Below are 26,310 nucleotides of genomic sequence, written 5' to 3'. Positions count from 1 at the left end.
AGACCTGATTCTTACAGGTTCGAACATGCTCGTGGAAACTACTCATCTTCTCCAACGAGCTGCACTCAGAACCAACTCCGTTGACTTTGATGAACTGGCGGATCCGGATATACAGGATTGTGTAGTGAAATATCATTTTCTATGTGCTTGGATGGTAAGACTAATCGATGCTCTGAGGGTTCAAGGCTATTGACTTCTGCAGGCACTGAAGAAAGGAGACATTAAAGAATTCGAAATACGCTTCAAACCTTTACCGCAAGAAATTACCAAGAGCCCAGTTTCACGAGAGCAGTACGATAGCATGTGTCTATTTGCGTTTCGTCTGGCAGTCAAGAATGGCTGGAGAGGACTGGCAGAATCATTGATGCCGAAATTGTTCGAGACATTTAGCATCTTGAAGCAGTTTCACCCCGATGTGCTTGAGTATAAGAAGATGGTCTCGATATTCTTTTATGCGCTCTGTAAGTAGTTCCAGATATGGTGTTGACGACTTACTAACGAACGAAGCAACTGCGGACATGGAGGATATGTCGGGAAGATTTAATAGTTTAAGAAGTGAACTTCTACAGACGATTGAGCAGGTGAGTCAGGAAAACTGGGAATACTGGCATGTGCTGACCTGTTTGTGTATCTTGTAGGATCTGGAAGGTCCATTAGGTCTTTTCCTGCAGCTTGAAGTGATGTCTAGACGAGAAGATTTCGACAAGGATGCCTTCTACCAAGGTAAGAATTTCAAGCTAAGCTCGAACAACTCTAAGAAGTGAATAGCTGATTCGAAAAGATGTCTGCAGTATATATTCAAACTACGAGCCCAAGAGTAGGTCTGGTTCCAACCATTATTGGTCACAATACTGATTGATTAGTCCTGACAAGGCGATGATGACCCTGTGGCTGCTTTACCGACATATAAATGTATTCACTCAAGACGAACATTGGCTACAAGAGAATTTCGTCGCTTTGTTACGTCTAGTCCCTTCGCCGCCATGGAAACATTCTGAATTACTGCACTTTTTGACCGACCTTCCAAGCGCTTTGAATGAGATTCTAGTAAAGCCCCTTAGCACTGCAGCGAGCAACGTAGCCTTGATTGTGTGAACCCAGCAGCAGAGTCGACTTTTCATTCATTGATTGAATATGCTGATGATGCATACAGATCGTATGGAAGTACGTTGAGTCCGCTTGGTCAAGCTGCGAGTACCTCGAAGCCCAAGAGTGGTGTCGCTTTTGTCAAAATAACCTCTTCCAGCAAGCCGCTCCTGCGAATAAATCCAATACGGCGGTAAGACAATGCACCCCCTAGCAAGAACGGTTACTGATACTTCCATAGAAAGTTGATGGACTGTTCCTTTCAAATTGGAGACTATGCTGAAGTCAAGTCGAGTTGGGCGGTTCTCTCGAAGCAGGAGAAAGAAGACCCAACGACAATTCACATCGTGTACCAAGTGGCACTTAGAAATTCAGATATTGATACCGGTATGTATGGCTACGTTCCTTGCACGTATGTGAAACTAATGGGCTTCAGCCGCGAACCTCCTGGCATCACTTATCGAGTTAGAAAACGGAGAGCATCGCTACGCCTTAGCTAGCGTGGCTGCAGCAGTAACAGTATGCTCTCAAGTTAGACGATACGCACTTCGAAGTGTGTATGAACTGATTGAGAAGTATCCGATTGTGCTGAAGAAGCCCGTCAATCTTGACCTGCATCGGTAAGTTGATAATGCGTTGTCGCTAAGTATACGCCGGGACCTCTATGTTTATTGTACACATGTAAAGGGGTATCACCTAGTTTGACCAGACTAAAAGCCCAGAAGTATAGTATCCTGCATATCTAATTCGTGTCTAGGGCTTTGATCAGACTGATAGTCTACGAACTAAGGGAGGACCCTGTTGATGCAGAAGCTCAAAAGACGCAGATGTACGAAGTCTTGACATGGGGTGAGTAATTATCTGCTCTACGTATGTCTAGAATATTAATATGTTGGCAGGGAGCCGCGCACTTGACCAGGGAGACTTTGATCCTAATGAGCATGACTGGTTCGTTCGTTGTACTTATATGCTGCTTCTGGAGGCATCAAGAGATTGGGATGCAAGCCATCTCCTACTGATCCTGAACACTTGTCTCGGGGTAAGCTTCACGCCTAGTTTCTGGTTTAACTGAAGCAGGATGCCAGATATTTTCAGTATCCAGGGCCTGGCTAACGTATTGAGCCAGCTCATCGATATGTACCCCAAAGATGTCGGGACCGATGTCAAACGTGAAATTAGCCGCCTTCGAATCTCATGCAACCTTTTCGGAATGCTCGTATACACAAATCTGGCCCGAAGAGAACATAAATACTACCAATAAGGTAACTATTTAGTAGGTTTTGCAAGAATGAACAACGTGCTGACCTGAATCTTAAAGAAGTCATTCTACACCGAGGTAACGAATCGATACGCGGATACTCAGAATGTTGTGGGATCAAGTATCTCGCGAGAATGGAACATTTCCCCTACTCTCACTGAGAGATATGACGAGATAATGTGTTTCAACCTAGAAGCTGTTCTGTATCTCGAGCAATGGCTTGACGCCGGAGAATTCATCAGAGCCGTGTCTGCAATTGACAGTGACAATACTCGCTCAATAATGGCGGACATGATATTAACGTCGGAGAAAATGCCTAATGATTATGTCATTCGCATTCTTCAAGTAAGTCTACCCAGTTGCTTGGGATCAACGAAGCTAATTCTTAAAAAAGGAACTATGTGATTCCGCAAAAGGCATAAACAATAATCATCCCAGTTTCATCAGGTGTATTTTCGACCTATGTGTGCACCACCGTCGAAGCGACATACATCTTTGTGAGGCAATCCTCGATCAAGCCCAAACTACTGCACAGGACATGATATTCACGGGAGATAACTATCCAGACGAAGAAATAGAGTATCTCAGCACAAAGGCATTCAACTTCGCCGTCGACCTATACTTGAGTAATAACCAACCTGACGATCAGCGCAGGGTACGCAAGGCCATTGATTTATCGAGATCGATGAGAGATGACTGTGGACACTTGACGCTGGAATTACAGATCAAGTACGAGAAGTGGCTTACATACAGTATGGATTCGGAGTAACCCTCTTACTGAGCGAGATGAAAATCAAATCAAATTTGCCTCGACATGTTTCATCTAGAAACTTTCTTTGCAAGGGGGCTGGGTATCTTCTGAATTATTGTTAGTATGAAATAAGGATAGGGGGACCCCTGAAGAACACAGAGAGGTCAAGGTAATCAATGAAAATAAAAAAGAAAGAAGAATGAGGAAGACCACACCATGAACCAGACAATGAAAAAAGAAAAACGCCATGAAATGTTCTCAAATGTTCAAAATGAAAATCGATCCATGATATGAAAAGCAATTAAGCCGAGCCCCCGTAAAAAGACTAACCATCCTGTCTAGCCAAAAGCCCCTCCTTAGTCCCATTTGCAGCCATGGAGTAGAAAAAATTCATTAAGTTATGAAGACGTGAAAGAGGAGAAAGTAAATCACCCCTCGCCATCAGCATCCAGAGACCGACTCCTCGAAACCTGCCTCGTCCTCGATTTCGTTGACATTAACGGTGTAGACGGCATTCGTCTTGCGACTTTAGTTAATTTCGCGTTCGGCACTAGAGTTACAGTAGCCGAGGACGAAGATGAAGAAGATGATGATTGCTTTTTGGCACTGTGTTTATGGCGAAGTACGATACCATTACTGCCAGTATGGTTATTATTATCTTTGTTGTTGTTCTCTTTCTCGCTGCTATCGACCTCCGTATCGGGACTGGGGCTGTTATGTCGCGCTGCGCGTTCGGTTAGGGCGTGGATGGTGAGGTTTAATTCTCGATCAAGCTCTTTTGCTCCTCGAGGGTAGTCGGTTGAGCTATGTAGCTTTTTGCGATAGGCTCGTAATGTCCGGCAGACCTGCTCCGTGGACATATTGAGGCTTCCGAACTCACTGGGTGTGGAATTCTTGGTGCGTGTTGATGAACGGAAATCAATGGATGAGGTACGTAGGTTGTTTATACTTGAGCGGCGATTTACGCCGTTGACGAGTTTGGTTTTGGGACTGGGTGGAGACGGGGATCTTCGAGGGTCGAGGACAGGGACAGGAGAGCGGCGGATGTTGGGTAAAGGTGGTGGTGAGTCGTTACGCCCTATGGTTCTGGGCATGGTCGGGGTAAGTGTATAGCGGGATGTTTTCTTGCGTATGCGAGGTGGAGATTGTTCACGCGTTGGTGTGGGTGTTGACATAAGAGCATCCTGGCGAAATCCAGCGAGCTCTGACCTGGAGAGTATCCGTCGAAGGGGAGGTCTCGCAGCAACGAGCTCCTTTGATGGGGTCTCCTCTTCGTCTCGAATATTGCTTTGTGATAATTCCTGAGCCTGTAGTTGCTGAATCGACAGGTCCCAAATCATGACCACTCCATCTAAGCCAGTGCTAACAAGAATCCGGCCGACTTCATGAGTGCTATCATTTTTCTTCCGCTCTAGCAAGATAACATCACTAACACCTTCAGAATGACCAAACTCCTTAGTCAACAATGCATCTCGTTCAAAGTCGTAGACTCTGATAGACTTATCAGTGGTAGAAACCCCCACGAGGATGCGAGGGCTTTGCCCAGGAATTTCAGTAGCTACAGTTAAGGAGCTCATGACGACAGCGTCGGTGGTTTCGAAATCAGTAGCTTTAAATGAATGGATATGCCGACCAGAGGCTACATCAAAACGTTGTATGTGGCGGTCAAGTGTCGACAGAACGAGAGTATCCGGGTCATCAGGGGCGATTGTCATCGATAGTGGTGATACCTTAAGCGTGATAACCTTGGACATGAGAAATGCTATTACCGTGGTCGTATCACTATCTCGGGAAGCCTTTTCACGGACGATCACTGTGCGATCTGCAGAACAGGAGAGCAGTCGTTCTCCGTCATTCATGAAGAGTAATTGTCCAACAGCTCCCACGTGATCGTCCATTGTCTGAATCAGTTCGAAGCTTTTCTCGGTCTTCTTGAAAAGCTGCACCATGCGGTCACGCCCAGAGCTAGCAATTAAACATAGTCCAGACGCGGAATTGACGACGATGTCGGTAATCTCTGTCCCGTGAGCTCGCACTTCATTGACACACTTCCATGGCTCCGCAGACAGGACTCTGTTTTAAGTTAGTATTCGACATAACGATTCAATGTTTAATTCTTCGACTTACCGCAGCACGCCATATCGATCACCCGACACAAAGGTGTTTGCATCTTCAGTGACTCGTAGAACTTTGAGCTCATTGGCAACCTCATCTTCTCCCGAGGCCAGTTGTTCAAGTTCGACCTTCTTTGAAGCTCGACATCTACCCTGCATGTCCCAGAAATTAACCGAACCTTCACATGACCATGTGTAAAAATCCGCCTTGTAGACATTTGGAGTTACTAGTGACCTGACACCTAGCACCTGGTCTCGATGAGCCGGTACCAGGCTATCCCGCAGGGCACCTCCGTCGTCCCCATTCCCGAATACATTAACCGGACAGACATGAATGGCTCTGGAAGAATCAACGGTAACAATATGGGTTGCCAGATAGGCAATCGATATAAAAGTCGGAACTTTGCCTTTCGAATTGATACTGTCAACAGAAGAGGTGGGAGATGGCGACCTGAGCTTCGTTAATTCTCGTACGTCTTCCATTCTCAGTTTCAGAGACCTCCTTCCTCGGCCACCGAGCCAGATATCCCCAGATTCGGGAGCAACCGTAACTGATGTAAGACCGAAAGGCACATGTTTGACGACTGTTAGCTTCTGGTTACCCTCACTGTCGTCGAGCAGACAGATCGCGCCGCTGTCTGTACAGAGAATTGCTTCGCGATCAGACACGCTAGCTATGCAAGTAAAGGTGTGCTCTCCTAACGAGCCTAAGAGGCAATTTCGTCCGGACAAAGCTTTCGGGTTCCCGGAGAAAGAGCTCGAAAGGTTCTCGTTGTTAGGGCGTAATTTCGAAGGGGATCCAGGTCGGGATTCAAGCCGCCAAACTTTGACATGTCGTACACCAGCACTAATAATCCATGTTAGCTCGGCTCAAATTGCGTATAGGCGGTATACATACGTTATCAGTGTCTGACCCATCCAGCACATGTCACGAATAAAAGACGTGCATTTGTTTGTCGAATGAAGTCTCGCGGCCCCCGTCCGCAGATTAATTTGCCAAACAAACAGAAAACCATCATTCATGTCTCCTAATGTGGCTAAGTATTGCGAGTTGGAGCTAAATGCGAGACTGCGCACGCCAAAAGTGTGCTCAGTCAAGGCTGTAAGAGGAATGTCGCGAGGTGCATCGGCGGCTGTGGAGAAGATCAAAACACGAGGATTATAGCCAGTCTGCCATGATAGTTAATATTGGCCAAGATGTCATCAGGGTAGTCAAGCTTACCTCTCCAACAGCTAGAAACCTTCCATTAGGGCTGATTGCGACGCTTGTAACGGCCTTGATTCTCTCGCGCGATGTCCATGTGCGCGAACCACTTGAGTCCGCCCAATCTCCGGCAGGAGAGATTCCCCCGCTATTTGCTACCCTGCCTGTAACAGAGCGAATGCGATTGTCTGGTGTTGTCGGACTCGCAGGCTGATTGTAGAAAGAGACGACAGGGTTCACGGGAGTTGCGGTGGGGCGTGCGCGAAAAAAGCGTTGATTGACAGTCCCATCTCTGTCAATATCCGCTAATATTGCGGCGGACCCTACGCACAGAGCAAATGATCTGCTTGGTTCATGCGAAGAAAAGCCATTGGGTGTAGCGGTAGTTGTTCCGATTACCGTCTGTAAGGATAAAACGGACTGATGCGGTGAGGGTTTATTGGGCGATCGTGTACCGGGTCTTAGAATGGGTGAATTGGAGGGCGTGATCTTGAGAGATGTCCCGGGCCCTGGTAGTTTGCTCTTTGTATTCCACGGGGTACTGGCCATCACATCGACGAGTGAGATCTCCTGCCTATGTCGATGGCCGGGACAGGTCGAGCAGCGTGATACTCTCCAACAGAGGCATTTGTTACACCATTGGTCTGAACTTGGTGGATGTTTATACGCTCTTATGAAGCCTTAAAAATTCCTGCAGTTGCGCGTATGATTGTTGAAAGGGCGTTGTCGGAGGGATGAGCTCACGAAAGTTGTTTGTTGTGAGGGGAAAAAGACGCGGAGCTCTGAAGTAAACCGAGAATAAGTGATATGAATCTGAGAGTAGAAATGGGATTATCAGCGCGATATTAATGAGAGACAAGAATATATGAGAAAGAGAGAGAGACGGCGGTCAGGATGAATGATCAGATAAGTTGTTGAGGATGTTCAATGCTGAGTGTGGAGTGAAGGAAGGGAGCAACGCAGGGGAGCTGTTGGCGGCCTGACGGATCTGGCACGAACATTTGTTGGTACCTTTCCTGTCTGGGACTAGTGGTAAGCCTTAAATTCTATTCTCGGATTCCTATTGGCTGAAATTGCAGATCCCGTGCATTAGTAAATAGTATCATTATTTTCCCGATCGAGTCTCCTTTCATCATCGTCATCATCAAAGCTTCTTATCTCAACAACTTCGAACATACTCGGCATCTATTGAGGAGTCACCAGTCAATTGCGTCTACATTTGCGGTACTTACTCAGCGGAATCGAGGGAGGAGCTGGCCAATGATCTCCCTAGTAATCAGCCGGCATAGGAGCAGATGAACAGCAGCAAGGGAAGTAAGACGTGCATTATCATTGCCATTCACGACTGCCGACAGCTGCATAATCTCGACACGGTGAATTTATGAACAGCATATTAGGATGATCCTAATCAAGAAAGTGGCATATGCTCAGTAAATCAGCATAAACATTCCTCAACACCTGCAGCTCGCAGCTCCGACCTACATAATAATGCCTTACGTCTCCTGTTGTTTTGCCGTTGGCAACTGGACCTAGCATGCATAGTCGAAATACATTCCTATAACAATCTCGGAGAGTGAGCTGAGGAGTTCAACCGGCATAAAGCCGTACCGCTCTCTATCTCCATCGACAATTGACAAAATGCATCACTCGAACGAATACGTTAAGAATACGGCAATCCGTTATCCTGCACACGCATCATTTGACTAATTCGGTTCCGGATTAGCAAGGTGTCGCTTTGTAACAGGATCCCCTGGCTGGACTCAAAAGATGTAAGGCCTCACGCTCATGAAATGTCTACACCTAGCTTCGGTCTTGGTATAACCTCCGGACAAAGCTGCCGGTGGCATTCACTCGAGCTCAAACTAAGATGTCCCGATATTAACACTTTATTCAGACATCATATCTTTTGACCTTGGGGGGGCACCGTCATGAGTCCTGGAACTATCCATTTACCATTGCGAAAAAATCACTTTTCCCACCAGATGAATCTCGTACAGGGAATATAGTGGATCTTTATATTCAAGAGCCTCCTTCGTACATATTAAATGGCACGTTGCAGCCCTAAATTGTCTTTGCCCCTCATGGTCTGTTTCATGTTTCAAGAGTGGACCGCCTAATCTTTTTTGAAGTATACGAACCTTGAAGGCTCATTGTATGTAACGAACAGAGATTAAACCAACTGAAACTGGCTATGGGAGGCTCTTTAAGGACCATGGTGGAACTTGGAAATGGAGATTTTCTTGAAACCGTCGGTTGACTACTCGGTACTTAATCTTTGTAGGGCTTCCGAATATGCGTCAGCATCGGATCGTCCCATCTATGGCAATTAAATTCATTGTCGGGTGTTTAAGTTGACTTGAATTGCCGGATAGATAGAGATCACTTGTTCCAATCTCTGGGTGCCCAGAGAAACTGCAACGCCGGAAGCTAGCTTGCTGCTGTTATACTTACTTGTAAGGTAGCTACGCTCAATGAAGATCTCAAATGCTATACTGCTGAGGGCTGCTTTTGCTCGTCAGGCAGCAGCGAAAGCAGTATTCGCCCATTACATGGTGAGTCTCCCCTGTCAACAAGAAGTAATACGGATGACAACTAATCTGACCACCGACATACAGGTTGGAGGTATCACCCAACACCACGCAAATACCGACATCCAAGGTGCCATCAACGTCGGCTTCGACGCCTTCGCGCTCAATTTCATGAGTGTCGAAAGCTGGTCCACCGATGCCATCAGTGAACTCTTCACTGCTGCAAAAGGGACAGACTTCAAACTCTTCTTCAGCTTCGACATGGGTCATTTCACGAACCCGTCTCAATTTTTGCCTATTCTCAAGAAATATGTGGGTCACGATAATTACTATCTATATGACAATAAGCCCTTTGTGAGCACGTTTGATGGAGGTCGACTTACATTTGGGTCCTCGGATCCGAACTTTGAATGGCAGAGCACGTTCAAGGACGCTTTGAGTGATGTGGGTATTGATGTGTTTTTTTGTGCCGGATTTTGATGATGCAAAAGGATATCCGAACAAATTCTTTCATACCTTCACTGTTGTTGATGGTGCGTTCTCATGGGAGTCTGCTTGGCCATATGAGGATGCTGGATTTGCCAATGTCAGTGACAAGGTGGACAGCGCTATGATCGCTGCTGCACACGACGTTAACAAGGTCTATATGATGTGTAAGTTTTCCTACACCGCTTCCTCTGGGAAAATGATTTAATTATGGGAACAAAGCACTATCAACGTTTCAATTCAAACATCTCGACTCCAACGACAATTAGTACCGCAGGGGTGAATCCAACTTATACACCCGCATGGCTCAAATTCTCACCTTAAAATCAGACCTCGTCGAAGTCATCACCTGGAACGATCCCGGCGAGGGTCATTACATAGGAAATTTCTGGAATGAATCGCTCGGCAACACCAATATTGCCACTTATGCCGGTGGGTTTGATCATACGGGCTGGCAACAGGTTATCTTACCATTTATCACTGCCTATAAGAAGGGTGCTTCGGATATCAGTGAGATAACTACTTCATCAAGTGTTGGCGTTATATGGTACCGAACACTGTTGACGACTACGTCGTGTAAGCATGATTTTATAGGACTACCAAGGTCACATGAGAACGCACAGGATACTACCAACTACGCGATCATCCTTCCGGAATCGGGCAATAAGTATACCATCAATGTGCATAGCGATGGCAAATTGATCGGAACAGCTGCTGGTGTCACTGGCCTCAACAGCGGCAGTGTTACAGGCCTTGAAGCTGGGCGCGCAGATACTCAATACGTTGAAGTTATCGAGACGGGTTCAAATGGTACTAAGACCACTATTCTTGCTGCCACTGGTACCAAGGATGTGGTGGCTGAGACGTCAGGGGTTTGCAATTATAATTATGAGGTTGTTGCTATGTCCGGGTCTGGAACAGTAAGAACTGCTTCTTACAAGAGTTCATCGGCACTGACAGCTGCAGAATCAACATTAACATCCACGGCAGGAACGATATCGGGTTCTGTAACAGCAAGTCTGGTTGCAGATTCGGTCCATCTGAGCACTACAAAAATTGTGGCGATGGAGGTCTTCGCGGCGAGAAAGGGAACTTCGATAGACACTTTGGCGGGTGGTTAAGGGTTAACTAACTGAGGGATTCATGTATTGAAAATGTAAAGCATGACCGATAATTCTTGTTAACATTCCATTTGCTCATGTAGTATGTACGTTTACAGTACAATTTCAGCGTAAAGAAGTCAGACTACCTAAATGGGAAATTGTTAGGATATCCGGATTCGGACGGACTAGGGCTAGCTGGCTATGTATCTCATCCTGGCAAGGTGGAGCACAAGCAAATAGTTCATCCACCTGGGCATTGGAATATAAACTTCTTGGGTAAACAACCTGGAGCTACTAATAAATTACACGTTCATCATGTCGGATTAATGGTGCCTATGTGCTAGCTATGTACTGGACGTTATTATGCTAAAGGTTGTACTATCTCGACTGTTAATAATTTACATGTTTACTAATGGAACTATTTGTTATCGACGCGTTGATAGATTTCGTGAATGTGCGCATATGGGATATACATCTAATAGTCAAGGTAAGTGGCTAATCCTGGATAATGTCCGGCTTTTGAAACCTGTAACCAAACCGATATAACATAAACGGTATGGGGACCATGAGAACGCTCAAGCCCCCAAACAGGCACAAAGCGCCCTTTATATGAAGTTGCTGGAGGATTGGGACTGAACAAAAAGATATGGCACCTGCAGAAACATATCGCACCATAAGGACACCAGCTTGCGCACTAGCAGCATAAGACTCGAAGCTGTCTACAGCGTATTGAAAGACTGATATGGCGACGCAAACAACGCCGTAGGAGATCTCGTTGAGAATAATGGAGCCCAGAAAGGAAGCGAGGGTTCACTCGTGAATGTCATCCAGAACAATGCTATCGAAATCGTTGGGGCACCGGCTATAACTAGAAATAGGCCAATTTCCGGTTCGACTTTCGTGTGCCCCTTCAAGAGCGAGTATCAATCGTCTTCTCAGTATCCTATAATTCCGGAAGACTGCTGGAGCAACGTCAAGGGTGGGTAGGAAAGCAAGACCCACATGAGCAAGTCGAACTTGTAGTCAGTACTGTATAGCAATGGGACGGCCGAGAACATTTGATAGGTGATAATATAGTTGAGACCGGTGTATGCCACAACCAAGGTAAGCATTCTATCCTTGTAGAGAAAACGGAATGGCCTGTTCAGATCGTGCTTCATTCGTCGTCGGAATTTAACCCTCTTGAGCTCAATGGGTGCTTTGAATTTCAACTGCCGCGTGAGTTTGCGAAACTGCCGTGCTTTCCAATATAAAATGACTGGCACATATGTCTCCGGCATGAGTAATACAGCAATTCCCCAGACGAAAGAGATGAATGTTATTTGCACTGGGAAAATTGTGACCCTATAACGATCTATTAATATTGGCCCGATGATTGACGCCAGAAGAGGGCCTGCAAACACAATGTAGACATAAATAGCGAACATGTAAGAACGGTCGAGCCGCGGCCATATGTCTGATATAGCACCAGAGCCAAAGAACGCGGCAAAAGCCCGAACAATAGATCTGTAACCTCGTCCATGTATAAAATGCGCGACGAGCGTCATACCGGGTTTCGACCAATGATTTCGGAGAACGGGGCATTGAAGAAACAGCCGATACCCAAACCCATCAGGTACCCACCTGATATCGGTCAGTCAATCAATACGTCCAATCTCATCTTCAAGGTTTCAACACGATATGAGGGCCCGGAAAAACATACCAATCAACAAAATCTGACCTCCCTGTCCTTGGATTGTCCAGCCGATGCCTGTTTGACGGCAAACGAATCGGCAACAGAGCAAAATTCTACTGAAGTCGCCATGAAAGTCATGTAAGCCGTACCCAACGCTCGGTAACATGAACCCCAGTTATGAGGATCGTTGAGATCATCTTCTCGCTCAAAGGAAAAGACGAAGAGACTTCCATCTTCGGGTTATCCTTCGCCTCTGGCAAATCGACTCGCGTCACCGTCATGCTAGGCGTGTTATCATCTACTTGATGAGTCGTCGTTCTTGATACCTCATCACCAGATCTAGACGCCAGTCGGCTCGCTCCACATCCACCGCCCGTTGCAAGTCCAGGTGTAGTGTATTTATGTGTGTAGATAATTCTAGTGATTGATGAATGTTGACGACGCCAGGAGTCGTTTCTCTAATCATTGCTTCTGGTTGGTCCTGCCGGTTTCTGGCTGTCGAGTGCCCGGTGCGACCTTCTCTGGTTTTTGCGGTTTTCGCTCAATAATTGTTTGCGTAAGAACGATATTGGAGCAGAGATTGCATGATGGCTCGCGCCTCTTAGTGAATCCTCTCCTGGTTGCTCGCGGGTGGTAATCTCGACATACTTCCAGCGCAAGTCTCTATTGTACACAGAAAACGCGGCAAATCACGAATATTAGGCCTTGCGTGTTGTCGCAATACCTGTTAGGTGTTGTTTGAAAGCAAAGTCATATTCTAAGTAGTGTATCGCTCATTGACGGTGGTCGCACTTTCTTCCTTTTGCCAGGGACGCATTTCAGAACTGATATTATTATCGCCCCGGAAACGAGTATTGTGAAGTAATTCATCTGCAATAAGACGCAACGTAGCTTTGGAGTCTGCGGCTGGTCATCCATCCCAGTCTTAAGTGTCCTGATGGTTTGTCTGTTCTGAATATATTCGTGGCCTAAGTTAGAATCATAATGTTCCGAGTCCTGCAATTAGTCAAGCGCAAAATTGATCGCCCAGGACTATTTAAATATTTCATGAATTATCAATCTCTTAAGAGTACCAAATAAAGAGCGAAGAACAGCGTAAAAGAGAAGATGTGGTCGATGGTGAAGTCATGCCCTGAAAAAGAGAAGAGATGGCGCTAACCGGATTGGGTGTGGAGCTTTGAAGACCCACTTGCCTTCTCACAAGGCTGCTCCCTGTGATTATTTCTCAAGTTTGCAATCATCCATCAATCTGCAACAATGGCAGTCTGTGTGGCATCCAGGAGATTGACACTTTTGAATGTAATTCAGGGCCTCTATCGCACGGAACTTGTTAGCCAACATGCAGGACAATCAGCAATTAATGTCTACAATTCTACACGACTTTCAAAACAGACTTTGACTGTTGTATCTTCGAATTGCTGGTCATCGAAAAGGACCTTTTCCACATCACAAGCTTATTTAAACGGAGTGAATGAATTCATTTCCGATGTTACCACTCGCAACACTGCAGACGAGGACATTATCTCTGAATTGACCTCGACCAAACCTGGAAGCTCGAGTGAGTCGAAAAAGAATTCAAAGTCGACATCGGAGAAATCAAAAGATAGAAAAAATAAGCCGAAAGAGGCAAAGAAAATCGGTATCAAAAAGTCCACCTTACCGCCGCTCAACCCAGAGAAGAAACGGAGACGAGAACAATGGCAAGTGCAAAAAGAAGCACTTCAGAACAAGTTTCAGGAAGGATGGCACCCTCGCAAAAAGCTTCCACCAGATTCCCTGGATACAATCCGTCATCTGTATGCTACGAAGCCCGATGTTTGGACTACGCCGGTCCTTGCAGAACAATTCAAGGTTTCTCCGGAAGCTATTCGACGAATCCTGAAAAGTAAATGGCAACCGTCGGAAGAAGAGAGGCAGAGACGTGAAGAACGATGGGCAGAACGCTACAGGAAAATCTATAGCCATATGGAGGAGCTAGGGTTACGAAAACCAAAAGGGGAATGGACTGCAAAGGTCTCTGACGCCCGTAGGCTTGGGTTGGAAGAAAAGCCTTTACGGCAGACAGTACGGAAACAGCCCCGATCAGACGAAAAGCAAGTGAATATTTCGAGGCCAGACCGTGAGCCTGCACCAAAAGGATCGACGTCGGTGGAATAACTATGACCTACGACGGATACAGCAGAGTCATTCAAACGACGCATTAGCATGTCCGACCAGTGTGAAGTACAGATGGAGACCCTGACTCGAGCAGTATGAATCGTACTGGACCATTGGTGTTAATAATCCTTACTGGACAGCTGTCGCTGGCCATTATGTATATATGTCTGTATGTCTATCATAAATTTCAGCATTGATATATATTCTAATCATTGGTAAAGCGCTATGGGACTATCTGTAGACGTCACTATCCATACATGTAAAGAGCAAGGTGAAATATGAAGCAGCTCATTAAGTTGGTACGTAGATAGACCGAGGGCGGTTCGTGGCCAATAAAAGCGGAGATGGATCACTCCGCGATCCATCATTGACATGTGTTGCTCCTTCATCTGTCCTTCAACTTTGCGCAACCACAATCCATACTTATCATCCTGTTATTGATTCGACATCCACATTGATTGTTCCCGGATACAACTAACTGCTATTTACAGAATGTTATTCCACAGAGCCGACGTACTCAGATAAAACCCGCTACTCCTTTTCTGTGCGCAAGCCGAGTCGTTATACACCCATGCGGTAGACTAAGTTGCCATGGTCGCCATGCCATCGGACCTTCAAGTGTTCGTGAAATGGAAAGAACAGACAGTCTTTGCCGGCGAAGACGTCGAATGTACAATCACCTTTAAAAATGTTGCAGAGAGAGCCGAGGAAAAGTCCATCAACTCACCACGTCAGCAACATCAGCGCAGAGTATCCCGTCCTCTAAACACTTTAAATATCAATGATGGCTATTTCGCGCCTAAATCTTCACCTACGTTCTTTTTCAATGGGAGCCGACGTTCGGTTCCATCGAGTCCTCGCCGGCCGACGCTTGGTTCACATCGGGTTTCTGCATCTTTGAGCTCTCCGTTGACGGGTTCTTATAGCTTCCCTCCTCTTCATTCGCCGTCACCATTGAACAATGGGCACTCAAATGAACACAAACACAAACGGTCGGTGTCGATTCTGTCGATAGAGAGTGACAACGGTAGTTCGTTAGAGAAGTCACCAGGCCAGACACAATCATCCCGCCCCCGACCATGGGGTCACGGGCGCTCTGCTAGCTTACACTTCCCCCCTAGCCGGTCGCCTGGGTTGGACGAGTTTTTGGGTACGATACTGTGCTTTTAAAGTTTGGAAATGAATCTTATTGACTCTTCCCAGCGAACGGTAGACACCCGGCCAAAGCCATTCCCCCGAAAGAATCAGCTCTAAACCCGCGACTTGATACCGAGAGAAAGTCTCGAACCATACCAATTAGTCCAGGCCACTCCAGCCAACTAAGAAGCCCTCGCTCCAGACCTCCATCTTTTCCCACCAACTTCAAATTTCCTCCGAGCCTAGACCCTGCGACAGAGACTGACGGCAATGCATCTTCCAATGGTGGGGCCCCAAGCACAAGCAATGATGGACCGGCAAGACAGCTATCTAAACAACCCCCGTCTCTTACACAACAAGCACACTTGGCTCCTGCAACAAGGATACTTTCAAATTCTAGCGTGAATGAGAGTAATAGAAGCAGCGGCGAGTTCTACGCAGCGAGCAACAACTCAACGGACACACTCGAATCTGAATATACAAATTACGGTGGAAACCGATCAAAAGCCGGCTTGGCGAAACATCGACGGCATTTCTCGAGTTTGGAGCCAATTGGCAGGAAAAATGATGCTCTGACTCTATTGATGGGTTATGCGCAGGTCAGCGCTTCGTTTACCGTTGACGGATCGCTTATCAATCAATCTGCATTTGAGGAAGTGAAACGAAAAGGTGTTGTTGGCGGGCAAACTAGCGGTCGCAGTCAGGAGAAACCGCGGCGAAGTGGTGGCTTTCTAGGCGCATTGGGATGGGATGCGATTGAGGAGTCTATAAGCGGTTTATTATCGAACGGTGATCTTGAGGGCTTGAGAGATATGCGAGGAGTTGCTTCTTCAAACTCGATCCCTTTACTGTCGACGCCGCAGTCCCTTCTTTTTGTCGACCTTCGACTCGGTCCTGGAGAGGAAAAGTCATATTCGTTTTCATTTACATTGCCTAGAGGTTTGCCAGCTAGTCACAAAGGGAAGGCTATAAAGATATCTTACAACCTTGTGATTGGTACTCAGCGTCCAAGTGGTCCTAAGGAATCCCAACAAGTCAATCGCATCAACGTACCTTTTCGAGTTTTTAGTGGAGTTAATGGTGAGTTTCAAATGATGAATTGAGTACCAGAACTAACAATTCCACCAGATCAAGGAGATGTTCTCGGTCACGACCTTATGCAGCCATACGTCCTATTACGTGATGAAGCACGTGTACAGAAAGTCAGCAGCATACCACGTCCACCTCAAAAGGACAAAAGTATCAGCGGACCAACTTGGGCTACCGCTCCTGAATTCTTGTCTTACGTGGATGAGATTTTGAAGAAGCACGAATCGCAACATCTTCGCACGCCGGGACCACCATTGACGACGCCTCTCGAAAGGAGACGTTCAAGCTCGGGACTGGGGCCGCTTCTGTCTTGTAAAGAGGCCATTGAATTTGCCATTCTTCGCAGTAACCAGGTCACCAGTTCCAACCGCAGCGCGAATCGCTTTGACATTGCTCGGAATGGACGGCGCATTGCTGTCGTTGTCCTGAACCGTCCATCTCATCGATTAGGCGAAACAATTCTTGCCACGATTGATTTCACAGATGCAACTCTGCCATGCTTTTCTTTAAGGGCGACTCTAGAGACCTCGGAGAAGGTTGATCCATCACTAGCATTACGATCCAATACGAGCATCCATCGGGCCACACGACGTATATACGCCTCCTTTTTCGAAAACACACTATTCTCCACACGAGTAGTCTTTAGTCCCGCAATCCCGATTTCGGCAACGCCTACATTATTAACGACTGGTATAAAGCTAGACTGGGATCTCCGCTTCGAGTTTGTCACGACACATTCAAAGCATGATTCAGACGGGAGTCTGTCCGGCAGCGGACTCTTGGAATTGCTGGGTCAAGACGAGAGAGGCTCTGTCTATTCTGCGTTGGAGAATTTGCCCAGCGAGTCTTTTGAGATTGCTATTCCGTTGACTGTTTATGGGGAGACGGTTCGGGAACCGTTGGCTGAGGAGAGTGAGGGGTACTCCATTTAGCGATGGCATAAATGAGAAGGATTCTATATAGCAATATACTCCTTTGTACACTAGAAGTAGGTCGTTCTCGGAGATGTAGATATAGAAAAGTCACATGACCTGTCACCCGGGCAACGTGATGTGCCGCGCTGGAGATCTGAGCGGGGAAGCATCATTAGCTCCTTCTTTTAGATGCAAGCAAGACATCAGCGATCGATCATACTAGGTCAAAGGTCATTGTTCATTTTTCGTTCGGATGACTACTCTGGCTTAAAACTATCCCGTGCCATTGTCCGAGAGAGAAAATCCTATGGTCCGTGAGTTGTCATTGTCTAGAGTATGCCGCTAAATCATGTACTTAAACATCAACTGACGGCGTCATGGCATTCCGCAGCCTGGAGCTAGCAAGTCACACATTCCATACCAGCAATATCGAATCACGAACCGAACTGGCCGTCGGCAGAAAAATTGATAGAGAACAGAAGGAATAGGAAAGATGGCTTCCTTCTTGAATACAATGTGTGTACCTCTTTCTGCTACACTCAGATCTTACCTCCAAGCACACACGATACATCTACCATGTCTACACTGAGCGCTGGTACTGGCACTCTTAGCCACTCCGACTCAACTAAAACAATCAAAGCCCGTCATCATTATCTTCCCATCGAACCTCCATCCTACTTATCAACAGCCGTTCGTGGTCTCAAGGGCAGCTTACACGTACTAACACCACCTAGTAATGCTCGCACAAAGGGACCGTTCAAACCTCGCTCATCAAGAGGGACGACGAGCTATCAACTCCGCAAGTTTGCAGAAGAGACCTTAGGCAGTGGGAGTTTGCGGAAGGCTGTCAAATTACCTGAGGGGGAGGATGTGAATGAGTGGCTGGCCGTTAATGGTAATACTTTCTGCCGTGGAGATCCTTGATGGTAGACTGACATGATGGTGGTGACTTGTTTCAGTGGTCGACTTTTACAATCAGATCAATTTGCTTTATGGCTCAATTACGGAGTTTTGCTCGCCGCAATCATGTCCCGAGATGAAGGCTACAGATGAGTGAGTGGACACCTCTGCTTTACTGTCTGTACTTTGAGCAGAAGTATCTGACTGAAACAGATTTGAGTACCTCTGGCAAGACTCGGAGAACTACAAACGACCAACAAAAATGTCCGCACCAGAATATATTGAACATTTAATGGCCTGGGTTCAAGGCAACATTGATAATGAGCAGATGTTTCCCAGCCGAACTGGTACGTTCCACCTTTGACATTTTTCTCTGCTATATAAAAGTGCATATATTAATTTTAGTATTATGTAGGCGTCCCATTCCCCAAAACATTTCCTGCACTCATCCGCCAGATGTTCAAACGTCTTTACCGCGTGTATGCCCACATCTACTGCCACCATTACCACGTCATCCTCAAACTAGGTCTTGAGCCGCATCTCAACACAAGTTTCAAGCATTATGTGCTGTTCATTGATGAGCATACCTTAGCCAGCGGCAAGGACTTTTGGGGTCCATTGGGAGACTTGGTGGAGAGTATGTTGAAGAGTGATTAATCTTTTCTTCCGGGTAATTATTGGACGAGGCATGGGTATCGTACTGAGTTGTGTTTAGCATTGCATATGGGTTTTCTATCATATTCTCGACTTGTGTGATTATCGGGCGTTTTTTATTGGGATTTCTTACATTCATTATCACCTTTTCTCGATGTTGAGGTGATAGCTTCATTTCTGTCCATTGCATCGTATGATTTCTCATGGATTACTGCTTATTACATAAAGGGGATGAGCATTTCACTTTCGGGGTTTAATTCAGTAGATTTCTCCTGTTTTCCTCTTTTCATGTATTAATGAATAAATATTCTTCATGGATCTTTCATTATATTGTATGAAGATGGGTCATGAGGCACGTGGCATCCTAGCCCAAATTACCCCGAAATATGGAATCATTAGCACCTGTCCCTTTATATACGTACTCTGTCGGACGCCATTACAAGCTACGATATCCAATCTCATTCTAGTCAGGAATTTTCATTGATCTCAATTTCGACTAGCCGATGTAGGAGGTCAAATATGAACTTTTCAGGTATGACAACAGCATCGTTCTTTTCCATTGTTGGGAGATAGCACCGAACTTCCAAGTACAGAGGGCACTTTATCTTTTGAACTCCTATCACTTGCACTGTGAGTAGTAATCTAATGTGAAAGAGTGGTCAGCATCTCTTCTGTGATTATAGTAACAGCGATGTGATGGAAGATAACTAACCATTTTGCACTTGGCAGGTATACGGAGATTGACACTCAGTCGGTCCAGTCCATCCTTGACCACCACATTGTCCCCATTGAGTTTGTAAAGATTGTCCGGAAGACGACGTCGTGGTGGTGGTGGTGGTTGATGTAGAAGATGCTTTTGATGCACGAAGTCGGAAAACTCTACACCCATTCCCTGAAACAGTCTGTTGAATAGTTCCACTTGCTCCAGTAACTGAACCTATGGAAGTTCCGAGTAACATGGAGTCCCCTTGAGAAAGTCCAGTGGCATAACTCTTTGCCGTGGCGTTATACAGCCATGAAGGATTGGCGGAAGCGCCTTGGTTCAGGATCGTCTGAGCTTGGGAATTGCTTAACCGCGAGCCCCAAAGGTCTCGGATTTCGAGCTGGGAGGATGGAACAGATGAAGATGAGCCGAATACGTCGGAGAGTGCCACGGATACAGTTGTGCTTGAGCCGCCGTTGTTGTATAATACGACAACTTGATCGTTAACTGAGCTTCCCGTGGTGGATACCAGGGGACCGCTCCATAACTGAACGTTATTACGAGTCCAGCGATAAGTAGCCGCAACTCCCAAGGGGTCTTGGTTGACAGCGATAATGGCGGGATTGGCAAGGATAGAATAGTCACTGGCAATCAATTTGCTCATGTCGTTGCCCATGATGAGGGGACTTTTAGCGGCAGCCCCTATTCAAAAATCCTGTCAGTACAATACTTCACAGTGTGGGAGTATGCGAGGGCACTTACAAACACTAAAATGAGCAACATATTCCGAGTCACTCATACCCCCGTTACCCACTTCGAGCATGTCAAGATCGTTCCAGCCTCCCTTGGCGGAATATTGTGAGATCGTTGCTTGCTTGGACATGATTTGAGTTACGGAACAATCATAGCCACCAGAGTTTGGCCTGAAGAACATGTTAATTCAACACATGATGTAGATAACTCAAGCAGGGAAGAGTACATACACTGGGCAGGCTGAGTTCTGCGTGTTGAAGTTATCAGAGATGTCACCCGTGATTCTCCAGGAATTTCCCACGGATGGTCCCCAGATCCAAGGAGAATCCTGACCCCAGTTGCAGATGGCATAAAGAATGTTTCGGCCACTAGCAGCCAGAGCTTTTTCCATGGCATTATAGCTAGTTGCCGAATACGTTAATAAAGAGCAATCGGAGAGGGAAAGGTGCATGATTTCAAAGATATGTAAACTTACCGAGCAGAGCTTGCTGCTTGGCTGCCTGATTGGCCATTGTTATTGCAATTGTCGTATTTTAAGTAGTCGACTCCCCAGCTGGCGAATGTATTCGCATCAACAGTCTCGTATCCCAAGCTACCTGGGTATCCAGCACACTATACAATAACCAGTAAGAAAAATGCACTATAGAAAGGATATAGGACTTACAGTCTTAGTACCAGCACTAGAATATATCCCAAACCCAAACCCTTGAGCGTGAAGCTGATCTCCCAGATATTTCATGCCATTAGGAAATTTATTAGCATCTGGAATGAGGACGTTGCTTGAAGTACGGCCCGAAGACCAGCAATCATCCAGGATTATGTAATGATATCCCAGATCTCTGAGGCCGGTCTTCAGGATAGTATTTGCCGTGGAGAGGACGAGGTTCTGACTGAGTGAGCAGCCGAATGCGTTCCAGTCATCTGTATATTCGGTTTGATTAGCAACACTTCAATGTTTATGCTCTGTATGAGAAATGTGACAAAGATGCATACCCCATCCCATCTGAGGGGTGACGGCAAGACCATTGTTCAAAGCCGTTGCGGTGCGAGCAAGAAGTATAATCTTGCCCACGACTGTCAAAAGCTTCATCTTTGGTTAGTGATCTGTGAGCAAAAAACAGAGATGGATATGATTTTGAAGAAACATGTTTCAGCGTACCTTAACATCGTGAATAAACCTAACCTATATAGTAGTATTCAGGTACAGAGACAATATCCTGAGACTTGGTATAACCCCCTCCGGAGCTTCCAGGTTTGCGGTTGATTAATCAGGCCATGTATGCATCGAGGTTCGGTTAATTTTTTTTATAATGAAGGGTGAAGAAATGGAGATTCAAGATGTTTCTGTATGATTTAACCGTATGATCGTGTTGATGCCAGTATTCATCAGGATCAATCAAGGATCAGCAGATCATTGCCAAAGTGCCGAAACCCCGCGAAATTAATATAAATCCTGGGATAATACTACTTTAGCATGAATGTGGAGTAGAGTCTTCAGTTAAGGCTAATAATAGCTCGCTTATAGCCTATGCGAACACTACCATATCAATTGTCAGGTTGCCAAACTAGTTACGTTCATACGTGTACCTCTTGATCAACCAATTCTTCCCATCTGCCACTAGTGTATGTACCTAGGTACTCTAGGCAATACAAAATATAAGTGGCAATTAGGAGAATTGCCAGTAGTCAAAGTTGAAGAGATACCCAGAACCACTTCCCTGGAAGACAAAATACACATCCTGCGTGCCCACAGCACCACTGACCGAACAAGTAACAGTAGTCCAAGTCTGCCAACCCCCCGTACCAGGTACACTACAACTTCCCACGAGCGTACCAGAAGTGCTACCAAGGTGAATCTGAATTGAGCCACCGCTAGCACCAGAAGCAACACGAGCAGAGAAGGAATGCGCTCCGGGACTGGCGCCAAATGCAACCCCTTTCACCTTGATATAGTCCCCGTTGTTGATAAAAGCAACATCAATCCCGCCTTCACTGCATACTTCGGTCTGGATACCTGATGACCAAGCTGCTGTTTCAGCTTCCTGACGCACGTACGGGTTCAGAGTACCCAATTGCGGCGGTCCAGCGGTGGTCATTTGGATGGTAGGAATAGTTCCGTCGGAATTGTAAACGAAACGTTCCACACAAACTGATCTCTGATAACCGCTTCCTCCGGGTAGAGCGGCATTGTGGTAGAAGAAGTACGAGTTGTTCTTATAGTCGATTATACCCTCGTGATTTGTGAAACTGCCGCCCTGGGTTGGCATGATGACGCCGCGATAGGTCCAGGGACCCGTGGGACCGGTTCCAGTTGAGTAGCGAATGTCCTCAGAGCAGCAATCAGCTGCATAGGCAATATAATAGATACCATTGCGTTTGTAGACCCAGGGCGCTTCTTCAAAGGTGGTAGGTCGTTGAGCATTGTTAGATCGAGTACCAAAGCCAGCAGTCGTGAGTGGGATTTGGATAGGGCTACCACTGTAGGAGATCATGTCCTGGTTCAATTTGACGTACCAAAGGTCCGGGTTTCCCCAGTATAGATAAGCTTGTCCATCATCGTCAACGAAGACTGTGGGATCGATCTCGTTGTTTTCTACTAACGGTTTCCCCAAGGCGTCGTGGTATGGTCCAGTGATGGTATCACTCACCCCAACGCCAATTGCCATAGATCCTGTCGAATGACGAACTGGCGCATAGAAATAGAACTGATTATTCCGAGCAATAATCTGCGGTGCCCACGCATTGGCATTAGCCCATGAGAAGTTGGCCAAGCTCATGGGAGAGCCGTGATCCTGCCAATTCGCCATGTCTGTTGTCGAGAAAAGACGCCAGTCCTTCATTTCGTAGGTTGTAGCACCGTTTTCGTCGTGGTCCATGAAGACGTAGAGTCGGTCATTGTATATCAATGGAGCCGGATCTGCTGTGTACATGGATTGAACGAAAGGGTTGTCTGCTTTGGCGATACCGATGCCTATGTCATTTAGCAGTACTCCGAGAAGAAGGAATGAAGATCTGAGATGCCGTAGCAGCGGTGTGGGTTTGATTTGTTTCATGTTGTCGGTCCGATCAGGATGTGGTCGTCTGGATATCTTCGGATAGTGATCTGTGGAGGCTACTCAGGTAATATAAGACCTGATGGGGTATTGCTTACAACAGAGGCGAGAGCATCGCAGAGTTTGTGACCCAAGTCCTATTTACCTCTTTGATGCAGGCCATTATACCTTCGAAGAATTGAACTGCCTCCGGTAATGGACATATTTAACCGTGTGTCAATTCAATTATCCGACCTGAAGAAGACCATCTTGTGTCATCAGAAACAATTATCCTTATATGTAACGTACCCCGCAAGGTTGAATGCCAATGCTGAGTGGAAAATTAGGGCTAAAATGTCTGCAATGTGCAGCAGTCTGATATCATCAATTGCCCGCTCCTTGGCCCGTCTCGCTAGGTAGCTCATTATTATGATAGCAGACTACGTATACAGTAGAATCTGGCTATAGTATTTTTGACGAGGTTTGTAAAGACCTCCGGCACTACTCGACGACTTTTTGACTTGAATGCGGCTTGGTCTTTGACTCAGCAATTTCCACATCCATCCTATTCTCAGTCTTCACCATGTCAAATTCCATTGTAGAAAAGGGCGGCAGACATGATGAGATGACATAACCTAGCGCACAGTAGTAGACAATCCATTGCGTACAGTGTGTCCTTCATCAAGGATGACATCTCGAACTAGGCCCCCAATATCACTGGGCCAGAGCCGTTCAATGAATAAATCACATCCTTCCTCCTAAATAGGCACTGTCTCGCTTGTAGCGCGGATCAACAATTATCCTAGGGCATAGGGAGATATCTACACCTCACCACCGACCTCGATGGTTTATGAAGGCATTTTCCTGTTGACAAGTTTAAACCTCACTTCCCAATGAGCGAACAAATCCTATTAGACTACGAGTTTCCCAGTAGTCGTGATCTCGTGCTCGTGGATGCTGGGATTTCTTATTATATTCCTTCTTCGCAGACACGGGTCATTTATGCCGATTTCTTTCCAGCAGAGAAGAAAATGTACGATCAAGTGGTACTGCCTCATTACAGACTAGAGCCTGGCTATAACGAAAAGAAGGGCCCTCCATATTTCCACTAATATCGGCTTGGATGACTTTTATATGGAACCGAGGAGCATCCAATCTATTAATACTAAAATAGATTAATACATTAGGAGTGCCCTTCATCCCTAAATTGAACCCACATCTTCTGGATATATTGACTAGGGCCCTGAGAGGCCTTCTATTCGTTATAGCCAGGTTCTACTGTATACAAGTCACTCAGAAAGACCAAACAATGAAAAGTAAAGACAAAAGAAATAGTATTTTAACAAATGATTCTAATTCAGACAAAAAAAGTGTTTGGGATAATATAATATAGTGAGGAAGTAAGGAGTAATTTACACAGCATCGGTAAGAGCTTTGTTGAGACGGTTGATCTTGGAAGAGACGCTGAGGTCGATGGTACGATCACCGACTTCGACGATGAGGCCGCCGAGGACATCAGGGTTGACCTTTTCAGTGTCAGGGTGGGTTTATAGAGGAAGATAGGGGAGAAAATGAGACATACCTTGGTGACGACCTTGAGTTTCTTGCCCTGGCTGATCTCGGACTTGGCAACAGCCTTTTCAATGCGTTGGATGGACTTGGTGTCGAGTTCCTTTACCACTCCTCAGCAAAACACATTCGCCAAAAGATGGAAGAGAAGAAAACATACCTGAGCACTAGTGATACTCAACTCAATCTCACCCTTGTGCGCACTCATCAAAGTCTGAAACTTCTCAATAACACCCTCCAACAATCCCAAACGATTGTTTTCGGCAAGAGTAGACAAAAAGTTCTTGAGGATATCGTTCTTGTCGCCTCCAGCAACGGTTTGCAATTCCTTGATGATTTGTTGCTTGTCGCTGACGCTGAGGGTGGGTGCGTTTAGGATGGTGGTGAGTTTTGCGTCCTTCTTGAAGACTTCGCCGAGTTGGGAGAGGGATTTGGCAATTGAGTCGAGCGAGGACGTCTTTGCGGAGGCGGTGTACTATTCCAATTCATTCATTGTTAGTTTCGGAATGCATCTTTCTTTGACGACGCAATTGTTTTCTTTTTTTGACAGCGCGCAATTGGTTTCCGGTCGGATGGACGCTTCCTTCTGGACATCCAAGAAATTCGAAAGGAAAAACATACCAATGCATTGGCATAAGTACCATCAACACCATACAAAGCAACAGGAGGTCGCACATCCTGCTGAGCAGCAGCAGCATAAGTCCTCAATCCTCCCACAGCAACCGATCGGGGAACCTGGAAGTTGCGGAGCCCAGCGCGGGCGGCGACACGAGCGGACAACATCGTGACGTAGTGAGCTGAGAGTGTATTCTCGAGGAAATGCGAATTACCAGACAGTCGATTGTCTGGTGGAGGGGAAGTTGCAATGAAAGAAGCTGATCGTGACGGTTCATCGTGGAGGAGAGTCCAGCAACATCCGAAGTTCTTCTGGAGCCAAGCACGCTTTTCTGTTTTGGGATGTCACGTGTTAGGTTCACCCGAAACTCGCCGTTTCTTCATAGGGTTAGGGTTGTTAATTTCAATCTACTTCTCAGGAAAATCTATGGGGATGCATACTTCTCTCAATTATGGCAACTCGCTATACGCTAAGTAATAACTATATGAAATGATGAGATGGTGGTCTACCCATCTCATCCTCTTTCTACTCTCAATATCTCAATATCTAATTGTTGGTTTAACTACGGTCCGTATCACGAA

At 46.1% G+C, this 26,310-nt stretch overlaps 11 protein-coding genes across 13 annotated transcripts; 6 read left to right on the top strand and 5 right to left on the bottom strand.

The window, feature by feature from the left end:
- Nucleotides 1-25: 25 nt before the first annotated feature.
- Nucleotides 26-1,943, top strand: TSTA_049320 (uncharacterized protein; the record flags this gene model as incomplete). The annotated part of the gene is made up of 10 exons (XM_002485403.1): nt 26-154; nt 203-461; nt 508-581; nt 639-723; nt 782-821; nt 864-1,089; nt 1,154-1,279; nt 1,332-1,473; nt 1,523-1,706; nt 1,844-1,943. The coding sequence occupies 10 exons, from the start codon at nt 26-28 to the stop codon at nt 1,941-1,943; spliced, it is 1,365 nt and encodes a 454-aa protein (XP_002485448.1).
- A 578-nt stretch (nt 1,944-2,521) lies between these two features.
- On the top strand, nt 2,522-3,113 carry TSTA_049310 (uncharacterized protein; the record flags this gene model as incomplete). Its single annotated transcript, XM_002485402.1, has 2 exons — nt 2,522-2,689; nt 2,739-3,113. The coding sequence occupies 2 exons, from the start codon at nt 2,522-2,524 to the stop codon at nt 3,111-3,113; spliced, it is 543 nt and encodes a 180-aa protein (XP_002485447.1).
- A 10-nt stretch (nt 3,114-3,123) lies between these two features.
- Nucleotides 3,124-6,962, bottom strand: TSTA_049300 (WD repeat protein; the record flags this gene model as incomplete). Its single annotated transcript, XM_002485401.1, has 4 exons — nt 3,124-5,168; nt 5,223-6,056; nt 6,108-6,379; nt 6,432-6,962. The coding sequence occupies 4 exons, from the start codon at nt 6,960-6,962 to the stop codon at nt 3,524-3,526; spliced, it is 3,282 nt and encodes a 1,093-aa protein (XP_002485446.1). The 3' UTR covers nt 3,124-3,523.
- A 1,922-nt stretch (nt 6,963-8,884) lies between these two features.
- TSTA_049290 (glucan endo-1,3-alpha-glucosidase agn1 precursor, putative) lies at nt 8,885-10,548 on the top strand (the record flags this gene model as incomplete). Its single annotated transcript, XM_002485400.1, has 4 exons — nt 8,885-8,965; nt 9,029-9,389; nt 9,433-9,581; nt 9,697-10,548. 4 exons carry the CDS (start codon nt 8,885-8,887, stop codon nt 10,546-10,548), a joined length of 1,443 nt encoding a protein of 480 aa, XP_002485445.1.
- A 773-nt stretch (nt 10,549-11,321) lies between these two features.
- TSTA_049280 (uncharacterized protein) lies at nt 11,322-13,279 on the bottom strand. Its single transcript, XM_002485399.1, has 3 exons — nt 12,233-13,279; nt 12,080-12,153; nt 11,322-12,036 (listed from the first exon to the last, which is right to left on the bottom strand). The coding sequence occupies exons 2-3, from the start codon at nt 12,112-12,114 to the stop codon at nt 11,466-11,468; spliced, it is 606 nt and encodes a 201-aa protein (XP_002485444.1). The 5' UTR covers nt 12,115-12,153; nt 12,233-13,279; the 3' UTR covers nt 11,322-11,465.
- Nucleotides 13,280-13,462: 183 nt separating this feature from the next.
- On the top strand, nt 13,463-14,465 carry TSTA_049270 (mitochondrion organization and biogenesis protein, putative; the record flags this gene model as incomplete). The annotated part of the gene is made up of 2 exons (XM_002485398.1): nt 13,463-13,567; nt 13,598-14,465. 2 exons carry the CDS (start codon nt 13,463-13,465, stop codon nt 14,360-14,362), a joined length of 870 nt encoding a protein of 289 aa, XP_002485443.1. The 3' UTR covers nt 14,363-14,465.
- Nucleotides 14,466-14,791: 326 nt separating this feature from the next.
- Nucleotides 14,792-17,520, top strand: TSTA_049260 (intracellular protein transport protein (Sat1), putative; the record flags this gene model as incomplete). The annotated part of the gene is made up of 3 exons (XM_002485397.1): nt 14,792-15,512; nt 15,566-16,579; nt 16,628-17,520. The coding sequence occupies exons 1-3, from the start codon at nt 14,954-14,956 to the stop codon at nt 17,518-17,520; spliced, it is 2,466 nt and encodes an 821-aa protein (XP_002485442.1). The 5' UTR covers nt 14,792-14,953.
- A 169-nt stretch (nt 17,521-17,689) lies between these two features.
- On the top strand, nt 17,690-19,463 carry TSTA_049250 (protein kinase regulator (Mob1), putative). Of its 3 annotated transcripts, none has more exons than XM_002485395.1 (6): nt 17,690-17,816; nt 17,894-18,018; nt 18,237-18,397; nt 18,462-18,555; nt 18,616-18,749; nt 18,818-19,463. In XM_002485395.1, the coding sequence occupies exons 2-6, from the start codon at nt 17,996-17,998 to the stop codon at nt 19,057-19,059; spliced, it is 654 nt and encodes a 217-aa protein (XP_002485440.1). In that variant the 5' UTR covers nt 17,690-17,816; nt 17,894-17,995; the 3' UTR covers nt 19,060-19,463. The 3 variants fall into 3 exon arrangements, with proteins under 3 accessions (XP_002485440.1, XP_002485441.1, XP_002485439.1); XM_002485396.1 differs by having other exon boundaries at nt 17,694-17,812; XM_002485394.1 differs by having other exon boundaries at nt 17,719-17,836; nt 17,894-18,397.
- Nucleotides 19,464-19,667: 204 nt separating this feature from the next.
- TSTA_049240 (alpha-galactosidase, putative) lies at nt 19,668-21,602 on the bottom strand (the record flags this gene model as incomplete). Its single annotated transcript, XM_002485393.1, has 7 exons — nt 19,668-19,698; nt 19,769-20,461; nt 20,522-20,682; nt 20,743-20,913; nt 20,988-21,124; nt 21,177-21,433; nt 21,506-21,602. 7 exons carry the CDS (start codon nt 21,600-21,602, stop codon nt 19,676-19,678), a joined length of 1,539 nt encoding a protein of 512 aa, XP_002485438.1. The 3' UTR covers nt 19,668-19,675.
- Nucleotides 21,603-22,179: 577 nt separating this feature from the next.
- TSTA_049230 (xylosidase, putative) lies at nt 22,180-23,728 on the bottom strand (the record flags this gene model as incomplete). Its single annotated transcript, XM_002485392.1, has 2 exons — nt 22,180-23,593; nt 23,664-23,728. 2 exons carry the CDS (start codon nt 23,726-23,728, stop codon nt 22,180-22,182), a joined length of 1,479 nt encoding a protein of 492 aa, XP_002485437.1.
- A 952-nt stretch (nt 23,729-24,680) lies between these two features.
- Nucleotides 24,681-26,009, bottom strand: TSTA_049220 (ATP synthase oligomycin sensitivity conferral protein, putative). The gene is made up of 4 exons (XM_002485391.1): nt 25,735-26,009; nt 25,274-25,588; nt 25,127-25,216; nt 24,681-25,070 (listed from the first exon to the last, which is right to left on the bottom strand). Exons 1-4 carry the CDS (start codon nt 25,894-25,896, stop codon nt 24,957-24,959), a joined length of 681 nt encoding a protein of 226 aa, XP_002485436.1. The 5' UTR covers nt 25,897-26,009; the 3' UTR covers nt 24,681-24,956.
- Nucleotides 26,010-26,310: the final 301 nt, after the last annotated feature.

The sequence above is a fragment of the Talaromyces stipitatus genome, genomic scaffold (genome assembly GCF_000003125.1).
Source record: "Talaromyces stipitatus ATCC 10500 scf_1105507295515 genomic scaffold, whole genome shotgun sequence".
NCBI lineage: Eukaryota > Fungi > Ascomycota > Eurotiomycetes > Eurotiales > Trichocomaceae > Talaromyces > Talaromyces stipitatus.
This window is presented reverse-complemented; position numbering and strand designations above follow the sequence as displayed.